The sequence below is a fragment of the Condylura cristata genome, unplaced genomic scaffold, assembly GCF_000260355.1.
Source record: "Condylura cristata isolate star-nosed mole 26May11 unplaced genomic scaffold, ConCri1.0 scaffold00013, whole genome shotgun sequence".
In the NCBI taxonomy this organism is placed as follows: Eukaryota; Metazoa; Chordata; class Mammalia; order Eulipotyphla; family Talpidae; genus Condylura; species Condylura cristata.
In genome coordinates this window covers 48770922-48783202 of record NW_004567114.1, presented here as the reverse complement: position 1 = coordinate 48783202, position 12281 = coordinate 48770922, and the positions used below count along the sequence as shown (strand labels likewise).

Sequence of the window (12281 nt, the reverse complement as noted above, 5' to 3'; positions counted from 1 at the left end):
GGTCTATCTGCTCAAGAAACATGGAAGCACTTAGTGAGACCCAGAGTTTCCCTGTCTTACCTCGGGAGACAATACAGGAGTCAGCCTTCCAGCCAGTCAGCTCTCCGCCCCACTCAGAGCACAGACCTAGAGACCGCCAGAGAGGCAGCTAGCTGCTTTGCTGTCTGTCTATTTCAGAATTGAGATTTTTGTTTGTTTGTTTTCAAAAGAAAGTATTACCAGGAAAGTAGTGGAGTCTTTCGGTTGATTCTGTGAGTGCCGATTTGACTTTATAATCCCTTTCTCACTCTGTTCCTGTCTATGCTCTTTTCTGAGGACTTTAATTTTTATTTTTATTTTATTTTATTTTATTTTTGTCCCTTCTGATCAAATTCCAGCCCAGGATCCCCAGCCAGGGAGGGCTTCTCAAGACTCTGAAAAGGGTCTCCTCAGGCTCTTTGCTGTTGTTAAAGTACTGAATCATTTGAAACGGTTCCTTATTCCAGAGACACAGTAGTTGAACCACAGCTGACTAGGGTGCCATGAGTGTTCTCTGTGAGAATAGTGGGCAGAATTTCATAACCCATCGTTCTTCTATTAATAGTTAACCAGGTTGAGCGGATTTGAATAAAAGCACGTCTTGTTGCATGCAACAATGGTTTGACAGAAGAGCTGTACGGCAGAGTTAGTATTTTACTGCTTTCAGCTTCACCACGCCGTTTTGTAACCCGGGAAGCCATGCGTGCAGAATGGCAGAACTTACAATCGCCGACAAAACGAGAGCACGCGGCTACCTGTGGAGCCACACCACCAAGAGAAGATGACAGTTCCAGGCCCTTAAAATACCCTCCACTGTTGACTAGCTTCCCAATAGAACTTGCCACTATTGGAAGCCCTTGTCCCCTCTGCCAGCCTCTGTCAAGACATAATTATTAAATAATTTTGCAGCCATCCACTTAGTGTATTGTGAGGGGAAAACAAGAAGAGAGAAAAGCATCCAGCTCTATAGTTCATGGACATAAAATGCAGAGATTTGATTTTCCGTCATTTTCAGAGTCGGGAAGCGCTGCCACAGCCTTAAACCCGGCTCTTTTCCAAAGTGACTTCCCTCTACCCATCACCCCCCCCCCACAAAAAAAAATCAGAATGTACTTCATGAAACTATTGTATATGAAGCACTTATTAGCCGTAATTAAATGGACAATATGAATTTACTACGTCTTTAGGACTCTGGCTTGTTCTGGTTTAGAGCAAGATGATTAATGCAAATACATATTACTTGAGATAACCATTTAGCAGCTAATTTAGCCAAATTTATTACAGCAGTTAGAGGTTTTTCATTTTAGCAGACGGAGACAAGGACATGCCAAAAGTGGGCGACGTGGACGAGTGCACACTGCCCTCTAGTGGCCAGCCAGCTGGCGTGCCGGGGGGTGTGGAGCTACTGAGATCCTATCCAAGTAATAACAGCAGGTTTTGCACATTTCCGGCATCCCTTTAAAGCCTTCCCATCCCCAGCACTTTATTTCAGGGGATGATTTACTGCACTTTCCCCTTTTACTAGCTCAGGAGTACCCAGATACAAATCAAATCAATTTCAACTTGGCAAGATTTTGGTCAAAGTATCATTTTTAACATCTGCATTTTAAAGCTCTCTTTCAGTAGGTATTTAATGGCACCGTTTCACATTAGTGATTGTTTTTACTTCTTCCTTCATTTTGGGCCATATTTCAGCGTCTGTGTGGGGCTGTCACTCTGTTTGGCTCTAGCCAAGTCAATTCTATAACTCCCTTAGGCCAGCCTTCCTCCCTGACTTGGCTGGGGAATTTATTTTGTTCCACCATTCAGTAAAGTCTCACCAGAATTTCCCCCGACTGACCGATGTAAATTTAATTTATACACAGGCTATAAATTCTGTGAGACAAGATCAAAGGAGCAGATGTAGAAGGATGCCAGTTGATACTACACATGCCGAGGTGACATGATCAAAGGCAGAGGGTATAAGATCCATTCAAATATCCAGAATCTCAGAGCACTCTAGCTCAATTTGATGAATAAATCATAGGCAAATTTGCCTTTGTTGCCATCTGACGTCAAACCTGTTGACCATATCCACACCGTGTTAGGTGACTGTGAGCCAAGAATTGGAGTCCTTTATTCTTCCATTCACACCATGGCTGCCCCAAATGGAATAAAGCCTTGGTTACCCCTGCTACTCACCCTGGCCACGGCGCAGAATGCTGAATTCATTCATCCTGCTGGTAGCATCCTGCACTGCACAGAGGGGCACCCCAGTGTGGTGTAGAACACCCCCTAAGCTTGAGGTTTTTCAGAAATGCTAATCATTTGGTCCCAGTCTTAATACACAATGCCTTTTATTTTGTTTTCTTTTCCCCCCAGTACTGAATAAGGGCCAGTGTGTGACCAAGTATTATCGTTGGATGCAGAAGAATGGAGGATATATTTGGATACAGTCTAGTGCCACCATAGCTATTAATGCCAAGAACGCAAATGAGAAGAATATCATCTGGGTGAATTATCTTCTTAGGTATATTTTTAATTCTCTTTCCTTTTTGTGTCAGTTATGAAATACTCTCCCCAATGGTTAGTAGCTGACTTGTATTATCTTTTGACAGTATCTGGTGTGGAAGTATGTGGAAATTCTGCTCCTTTCCACAAATTTTAGAGAAATGGGAAATGATCATATCTATGTGGAAAGGAACTTCCCAGGCAGATTTGTAACATTGTCAGTCACTCTTGGTTTGATAAAAGTTGCTTTGGTTTCTCCCTCACACATAGACTTCTCCCTATAGCTGAAGCATTCCAAAGAGACTGCCTTCCCTACGATGCACACTCACACTCATGCCCTCTAATCCTTGTGAATATTTAGCATGAGAGAAAGGAGAAGTGGCAGGTATATTCCTTTTATATCCCAAACCTTTGAAGCCCTCAGCACATTACATATGACCGAAGGGTTTCACTCCTTAGGCATTACAGTTTTGCTCAGCAAAGAATTTTTTTGCCAGAATCAAGATAATATCAATATTAAAATTAAGGCAAATTTTCTTTTACTTGCTCTGTGAGCTCAGGCTACTGTGTTAATATATCCTGGAAATTTATATCCACATATGTGACTAAGTTCAACACTTTCCTAGATTCTAGTATGCAATATCCTTTCTCTCTCCTTCCTCACTTTCTGCCTTTGGATTCAAGCTAATACAAAAGTTACCAAGACCCAGACAGGGTGGTCACAGTTTGCTGGTCTGTTTTCCAGGAGGTTCTCCACCCACCCCACTATGAAGCTAATGCCAGTGTCCACCCTGACTCATGCCCAAAAGCCACTGAGCAGAGCCCACACTGGCCTGGACAGGAAAGTTTCAGTAGGTCTTTGGGACTGAAGTTGTTTCTCTTTTGCTCATCATTTAGACAGGTTGGACTTGAATCCCATTTTATTCTGAGCCAGTCAAATGGAGTTAGGAATCTTGCAGAGTGGCTCATCAGCACACTGACCCTTCAGATGACATCTGCATACTTTAGCGATGACCTGAAGGCGTGTGTGCGCGCTACCAACAGCCTATCAATCTGACACTAATGATTATTGCTCAAGAAGGACCTTAGTACACACCACTTACAAGAATCTTCATCTATCTACTTTCTTTTTCCTTTGTTGACATCTTATACTCTACACCTTAATTCTCTTTAAAGGTAAAAGCAATTGTTTTAAATGTGGCTTTCTAAAAGGCTTACTTTTTAAGCAAACTGCCCCCCGGCCACTCCTTGCATGTGAAATGCTCAAAATAAGTCCTGACATCAAGAATTTTTCTAACATTGAGGTTGGTGAAACAGGAGCAGCATAAAATGCAGCTGGATATAAAAATCTCACAGATCCAAAAGCAAACAGAAAAAGGTATTATTGATGGACATGATGCTGTACCAAAGAGAATCATGGCAATGAGAAATTAGACCTTGATACCAGGATGTACCAATAGTTGCCTGTCTCCTGTGCTGATACAGCCAGGCGCAGGAGCCACCTATATGGTGGTTGCTCCTATTCAGGTAGGATTCTCCTCTTGGTCTTTCCTTCTGCATCATCAGCCTCAGGACTTGCTACTCAGCCCCCAGATGGAAGGAGTGAGAATGGCTAAGGGGAGGTCAGTCTGTGCAGCACAGAATCCACACCTGTCTAGCCTAGGATTGAGTACACAAGTTCATGAGTACCAAACGCAGGACTCAAGAGCCTCAGTCTCCAAAATGTAGACCTACCAGAGCCCCCCTGAAAACACACACTACTGAGCTTTGCTATTATCCAATGATGAAAGACTAAATGGAGTGACAAGTGGTTGCAAACCCCCTGGACCAACAGAGGCACATAGAGATGGATTTGGCAGAGCAAATGCCCCCAAGTCTGCTACCCGCTGGTATCACTCTAGAGGCTGGAGAGGATTTGGCTTCAGAAAAATCTCAACTCTTCAAGTCTGTTTTTCTTTCCTATGTTCTTGTCCTTTGTTCTTCCTGAGCAGAAGTTGCAGGCTACCTCTTCCTTCCCACAACCCTTCAGCTCTGGGCCTCAACCAGGCTTGTCCTTCCCCGTTTTGAAATTACTGCTCTTCCAGTCTCCTTCCATTCCCTCGCACTACTCAGTAGAATTACGGACTCTCAGAGCCAGACTGCATAAGTGTTCGGGCTACCTTCCCACCATTAGTCTTAACTGATTATCTGGAGAAGGCTGTGAAGCTAATTCACACTAAGGAGTAAATGCGTGATAATCTGTCTTAGTGAATTAACCCTCCCAGGGACATTTGTAGATTTAAAGTAGTGACTAAAATAGTGACTCTTTAATATAGGAATTTCACTAGAGATTAGCAAATGAGTTGGTAATCATCTGAGAGGCTCTGGTTGGCTAGTCCTCATAGGAGGATAGAGGAGGCCCCCCCACTTTGAGGCAAGAGGCTTTTGCTTTTTGCCGCAGATGACATCACCTGTAGTGCCAGCACACCAGGCCGACCTCGGAGTAGCATTTTTGGAACACAGCTAACTCAAATTGACCAAAAGTCACTTTTCTAGAAAAGACATTTCTGAATTAAAAATAGAACAAAAGTTAAGCACGTTTGTGCAAATGGGGTTAGTTCTGTTAGGACCTCTTTCACACTGGGGCTCTCCCCACTGCAATCAGATTTCCCGCTAACAAGCCACAGGTGTACACCACATGAGCAGATGAAAATGTGATTGTAATGGGTGTGTTGACAGTTCAGTAGCCAGAATCCATGCATCCCAAGGTGCACCTGTGTATCTGTCAGGTCGTTAGGCACCCAGGGCTCTGCCCCCACCCCAGTGGCTCTGAAGCCATCTGAACAGCTGAGAAGCTCCATCAAGGAGCCAGGGCAAGGGCACTGAGGCGATGCACTCATTAGGAGCCCAAGAGAAGCTAGAGCACCCCAGGAGGCCTGGCACTGCCTTGTTGAGAGTACTTCTCATCCTCCCTTCCCCCCAGGTGCTATACCGGGAGGAATGTGAAGCAGCACAGTTCCCTGGCCCCCAGTGGTACCTGATTATTTAAAAGCTTTTTAGCAGCTTTCACCAAGCATTTGGGTATTCAATCATTGTAGCAGGGTGCATCTGTCCCCCGGCATGTGAAATCTAAGCTTTTTAAAAGTCCCGTGATGCACTGAGAATCATTTCATGCTTCATCTTCCAAACTTCAAAAGCTTGGGGGGTGAGGAACTGGGGAGAAGATGGCCCAAGCTTGCAAAGCATGTGGAATGGGTGTCTGCATTCCTAACGACTGCCGCCCTCCTCCACAGTAACCCCGAATACAAAGATACGCCCATGGATATCGCACAGCTGCCCCATCTGCCAGAGAAAACTTCGGAATCCTCAGAGACATCCGACTCTGAATCAGACTCTAAAGACACCTCAGGTATTGCAGGTACTACTCCTTCTCCGTGTTCTGCAGTTAAGGCTTAGCTTTCCAAACACCGGGGCTGGGCAACGGCAGAAAACAGCTAGTCAAAGCATATAGCCCTGTGTCACATAAGGCTGTGACTCTACGCTCTAGTGTGTGTGTTTATATACTATACACCACCACAAACACATGTGCACGTATCTATATTAGTGTGTGTGGTCATGTATAGATACATACATACTTATATGCCATAATATATAAATGTGTGTGTGGTATATATTTAAACAGAGATAATAGGTGTACTGTGGTACGTAAATATAAGTATGCAAACATACAAGAAGGAAGAGACTGACCTAGCAATCACTTAATGTCAGCCTTCCACTGGCCAGACAGAAGCAGCCCTCCCCTTAGCCCAAAATTAGCTTTGGCTTCCTTACCCAAGCAGGTAACAGGCCTGTCTCTGCCCCCTCCAGAACAGTCTGTGTCTTCGGCCCCCAGATAGTCACAGCCTTACAAGCCTCTACCGCAGCCTACCCAATGCCACCAGAGCACTGGGCTATTAGTTATCTATGGCCTATGTGGAACAAATCCTCCTGTCCCATTTCCACTTACTTGGGGAGGTAGGCATTGAGTAGTTCTTTGGGGCACAGGTAAGTTAGTATTAAAATCTCCTTTCATCCAGTCTTCCACCCCCTTCCCCTGACAAAGAGCCAGAGACCACAGGACCCCACCTCTAACCCATCCTCTCCTCCTCCTCTTCCTACTACTCTAATCCATCCACTCTGGGTGGCCAGAGTGGATCCATGACTTGCCCAAGATTCTAGTCTGGGCTGCTATCAACAGCATCATAGTAGAGCCTTGAAATCAGCATCAATCCTAAATTATCAGAGGTTCTGTTACTGGAAAAATCCATTGTCCCTTAAGTGTGCTGGATGGCTAATGCCCCCCTCCCCATGTCCCCTACCCTTGGGGTACCTGCTCTCCATAAACACACATCCCTGTACCCCAGACATAGTTTCAGGGAGCTGGAAGAAGGGGAGGACCTTGATTGTTTTCCTGTCTCCTAAATTACATTCCTCTGGAAGTTCTTTCCTGGAGAGAGAGTTCTAGAATACAGTATTTCTGTTCCTTATTTATATAAGTATATAGGAGTGAATGAAAAGAAGAAAAATTCCCCTGTTCCATGGAACTATTTCTACTTGGGGAAGAGACAGAAGTTGATAAAGTAAAATAAGATGCACAGTGAGTTGGATAATGAGACAGTTCCAGAAAGAAAAAGAACATCGGATCAGGAAGTGTTGTTTTCAAACAATGTACAAATAGTCACCAATGGAAGGTGCCAATCTCTTTAGAAAGTCGCCTAGCATACCATCATGTTTCTGTCACTGAACTCCCCATTCCAAGTATTTACTCTTACTCCTTTGGTGTTTTTGCAGATTGTGCAAAAATAAATCCCCTGGGGGTTTTGTTCACATGTAGATTGATTCAGTTGGTCTGGGTGGGGACCTTGTCAGTATGCACCCCCGTGAAGTCAGTGTGCCTTACTTGTGCTCCGTCTCTGAGCCAGGGCAAGCTAATCGAGACCCCACAGTGAGAAAGCCTCGGCTTTTAAGTAGCTGAGGTGATGAAAAGCTCAGGTTGGGGCAACACACACCCACCCTACTAATGTGGTGTCTCCTCTCTCCCCTCCCCCAACCCCACCCCTCACCGCCACACTGGCTGCCGGTCCTACACAGAGGACAACGACAACTCCAAATCCGATGAGAAGGGGAACCAGTCCGAGAACAGCGAAGACCCGGAGCCCGACCGGAAGAAGTCTGGCAACACGTGTGACAACGACATGAACTGCAACGACGAAGGCCACAGCTCCAGCAACCCAGATAGCCGCGACAGCGACGACAGCTTTGAGCACTCGGACTTTGAGAACCCCAAGGCTGGCGAGGACGGCTTTGGGGCGTTGGGCCCCATGCAGATCAAGGTGGAGCGCTACGTGGAGAGCGAATCCGACCTACGGCTGCAGAATTGTGAGTCGCTCACGTCGGACAGCGCCAAGGATTCGGACAGCGCAGGCGAAGCGGGCACGCAGGCCTCCAGCAAGCACCAGAAGCGCAAGAAGAGGAGGAAACGGCAGAAGGGTGGCAGCACCAGCCGCAGGCGCCTGTCCAGCGCATCAAGCCCCGGCGGCCTGGACACCGGTCTGGTGGAGCCCCCGCGGCTTCTGTCCTCCCCCAACAGTGCCTCGGTGCTCAAGATCAAAACGGAGATCTCAGAACCCATCAACTTCGACAACGACAGCAGCATCTGGAACTATCCTCCCAACCGGGAGATCTCCAGGAATGAGTCTCCCTACAGCATGACCAAGCCCCCCAACTCAGAGCACTTCCCGTCCCCACAGGGCCAGGGCGGCGGGAGTAGTGGGGGGCTGCACGTGGCCATCCCCGACTCTGTCCTCACCCCGCCAGGCGCAGACGGCTCAGCTGCCCGCAAGACTCAGTTCGGCACCTCGGCCACCCCGGCCTTGGCTCCGGTGGCCTCCGACCCACTGTCACCCCCACTCTCGGCGTCCCCGCGGGACAAGCACCCCGGGGGCGGCGGCAGCGGTAGTGGGGCCAGTGGTCCCAGCGCATCCAACTCCTTGCTGTACACTGGGGACCTGGAGGCGCTGCAGAGGTTGCAGGCGGGCAACGTTGTGCTCCCGCTGGTGCACAGGGTGACCGGGACCCTGGCCGCCACCAGCACGGCCGCACAGAGGGTCTACACCACAGGCACCATCCGCTACGCGCCGGCCGAGGTGACCCTGGCCATGCAGAGCAACCTGCTGCCCAACGCGCACGCTGTTAACTTCGTGGACGTTAACAGCCCGGGCTTTGGCCTCGACCCCAAGACGCCCATGGAGATGCTCTACCACCACGTGCACCGGCTTAACATGTCAGGACCCTTCGGCGGCGCGGTGAGCGCAGCCAGCCTGACGCAGATGCCCGCCGGCAACGTGTTCACCACGGCTGAGGGACTCTTCTCCACGCTGCCCTTCCCAGTCTACAGCAACGGCATCCACGCGGCACAGACTCTGGAGCGCAAGGAGGACTGAGGCACTGCCCAGTGCGGGCAGGGTTCCGCCCGGAGGCATCGTTGACGTTTTCGTTTAGACCTTTAATTCTAGCACTTTGAATTCGAGCAGGTCAGCGTCTTCTCTCAACACAATGGTCCCTATTTCATCCCCTCTTTCTTTAACCTGACTTATTCTTTCGTGTAAAGATATGTTTATTTTTGCCTTCAGAGGGTCAGATGACCAGTTACCTGCCATTTTGTCTTCTTCTAAGATGTGTGTTGGGTTGTTTTGCTTTCCTTTGCATCTTTATTAAGATGTCTTTAATGTGTATATGCCTCTGCCATAGAATACTCAGTCTTGTGGTCAAGAGATTTCTCAAGTGACAACCATTGGGTTTTCTTCAAAAAGATCTTGATATGATCAAGATTGAAAGAGACAAGCATAAACAATGTGCCCTGTTTGACTAAGTCAAATGAAATGGGGTGTTTTTTTTTGTTGTTGTTGTTTTTGTTTTTGTTCCTAATTCCTTTAAAAATAGGGGGATAGTATTTTAGAATTTTATGCAGAATTTAATTCTCTTTTTATGGTTAAGATTTTAAAATTTTCTTACTTGCACATAAAAATAATTTGGGTTCTTAAACTTAATTTCTGGCCTGTGACTAGAATGTTTAAAAAAAAAGTTGGTCTAAATGTTAATTACTGAAACATTAACTTAATTTCTAAAACCATGGTGCTATCATTTATTAATCTGTAATGTCTTCATACAAAATGCAGCTCCTGGGCTGGGTTTTGGAAAAAAATGTGTTCTGTCCTGGTCTGGAGTCCATTGCTGCAGTCTCCTTGGTTAGTTAAGACAAAGCCCTCATTAATGTTTGCTGCAGGACTTAAATTTTTTACCTCCCAACTAACAAACATAGCCTCACATTAAATTTAATGGGTCAGCAAAGCCCTTTTTAAAGGGGCTTTTGGAAAACTCAATCAAACTGATTTGAGGAGCAGTGTAGGTACATACTGTCTTTTGTTGAGCTTTTTTTTTCCTTTTCTCAGTCTAACTGAGGCTAATTTTTGCAACTTCAATAACATTTCAGAGTAAAAGAAGGAAAAACTATTTAACATGTTTTCAATCTTTTTCATTTCTTGCTAAAAAGGAAGGTTGTATGGGGGGGGACTGATTTGATTTGATGGCATTTTTACCCCTTTGGTTCTCTTGTTTCTAGGTTGAAACCAATAAGGTTTAAAACTAAAGAATGGGTTAATAAGCTTCAAACAGATAACTGCAACTGAAAACTGCACATTACGTAAAAAAAAAAAAAGAAAAAGAAAAAGAAAAAAATATCCTATTTTGTCTTTGTTGCCAGAAATCAGTGTAGTGTCAAACACTCCAAATGACTGTCAAGTATAAATTCTTCTTCCACTCCATTTTTGGCAGCTGTTTGTTAAGGCATCTAATAACAGATGTGAGAACTGTAACGTGTGCAATGTGTACGTGTCCTTGGCTGTCAGTCCCATTGCAGTTTCAATGTGTGTTTCTATATGCAGTATATACTAAGCTAATGTAGTTGTTTCGTCCTTTGTCTTCTCTGTGCTCTATCTCTAGTCCGGAGTGGTACAGTCCCATTCCTGCAGTCCTAGTGAATCAGTGATTCTTGGGGGTTAGTGACTTTTGTGTGGTGGCCTTCCTCTGTAACGTCACCCTATGCTGCTTCTACTGTCTGTGGATCTTCCGTTTTACTTTTTAAGATTCCTGCTGTTGCTTTGCTGGTGTATATTCTCCTGCCCTCTCCCGTCTTTCCCTTCTGCTCTCGTCTCCCCTTCTTCCTCTTTGTCTTTCCTCCCCCTTCTCCAAAATCTTTTTCATTCTCAGAGATAAAAAGACTCTTAACTAGCTCAAGGTTAATGGAGCCATTTTTCCCACAACGGAATTCTGGGTATGACTCTTTCTTCCAGAGTGCCACACAAAGCACTGAAGAATAATGCTCAGATATAGGAAATAAATTGATGCCATATAGCCTCAGTTGTTAACATTCCCAGAGTCCTTTGTGCTCTACCTATAAGCAGTGGGTGCTTTTCTTTGGTTTCCTTCCAGGTTGGCTGATGGAGCAATATATAAAGCAATTACTAGTGAGACAAAATTATTTCAAAGGTCAACCAACATTTTTTAAACGGGGAGGGGATAATGGAATATAGAATTGTCATATATATCTTTGTTTATGTGTGCAATGCTAATATAGCAACTCAGCTGTCCTTTGAATATCACTGTGTTGAGTGGATTCCTCTGGGACCTTTAATTCCATGAGTTGGGTCCAAACCACTGTGGAGTAATAGCAAAAAAAAATGTTCAGTGCCACAAATTTTAATAGTCAGCTCACTTGAAGGATTTAAGTAGGTTTAGAAGGTGAAGAAGGCCAATCACAAAATTGAAAGATTAATTTTGGAAGCTCTACTCTAGCTATCGAACAATCAAAGGAATGCACCTATCAGCTACAAAGAACAGCTAGACAGCTGTTTTATTTTTTCTTTTATAAATGTTTCTGTGTTGTGTCAAAATGATTTCTGGTGATTTAAACTAACAGATAATCACAGCTGCTGTCTAAATCCATAGTGTTTAAAATTACAAAAATGAAAAAAAAAAAAACACTTCATTACCTGTGAAGACTGTGTCTGTGTTTTTAACTATTTCTTGTACAAATATATGAAAACTTTTATGAGGAGACTGGTGCCAAGTAGCTGAATAATGGGGAAAGGGATATTCTGTTCGTAAAAAAATCTTAGCAGTGTTACCAACTCTACAATATATATATAAAAAAATTAAAACGTTACAAAGCGACAGCTATGGTACATTTGTTTTGTGTGAAGCTAACCGGACCTAACTTCCTGAGTGCCTGGCTTATTTTGAAACATTTTTTTTCATTGACCATTGATAATGCTGCAAATCAGAAATGTACATACTTCATTTACAACAGGGTTCTTTTTATACTTTTGTAGATTCTCATACATGTCACATACATGGTTGTCTTTATGTAACTTAATTTTTCATCCGCAGGTGCCATTTTCATAATAAACTTCTCTTGGATTTGTTACTATCTGGCATCATTTCTTTTACATGGAACCATCCTAACTAATGAATGCTGGTAGTATTTGTTTAAGCAGGTACCTTGGTCATTATTCTGATTTAAAAAAAAAAAAGTTTTGAAAAGATGCATCCATATTTTTGCTAGTTTTGGAAAAAAAAATACATAGCTGTGAACTGATGAGACTGACAAGGCACAGATTAAGATGCTAATCCAAATACTACACCAAACTTGCAACCATCCTAAATTTTCAACTACCCCAACTCATTGTCATACTGCG

The 12281-nt window shown here is 44.6% G+C and overlaps 1 protein-coding gene across 1 annotated transcript in view; it reads left to right on the top strand.

The window, feature by feature from the left end:
- The window catches only part of NPAS3 (neuronal PAS domain protein 3), an 821118-nt gene extending 809105 nt beyond the window's left edge, over window positions 1-12013 (top strand). The window contains exons 10-12 of the mRNA XM_012724628.1: window positions 2380-2527; window positions 5781-5905; window positions 7618-12013. Coding sequence (XP_012580082.1) covers window positions 2380-2527; window positions 5781-5905; window positions 7618-8969 — 1625 coding nt within the window. The 3' untranslated portion in view covers window positions 8970-12013. The remainder of the gene's footprint in view (window positions 1-2379; window positions 2528-5780; window positions 5906-7617) is intronic.
- Window positions 12014-12281: the final 268 nt, after the last annotated feature.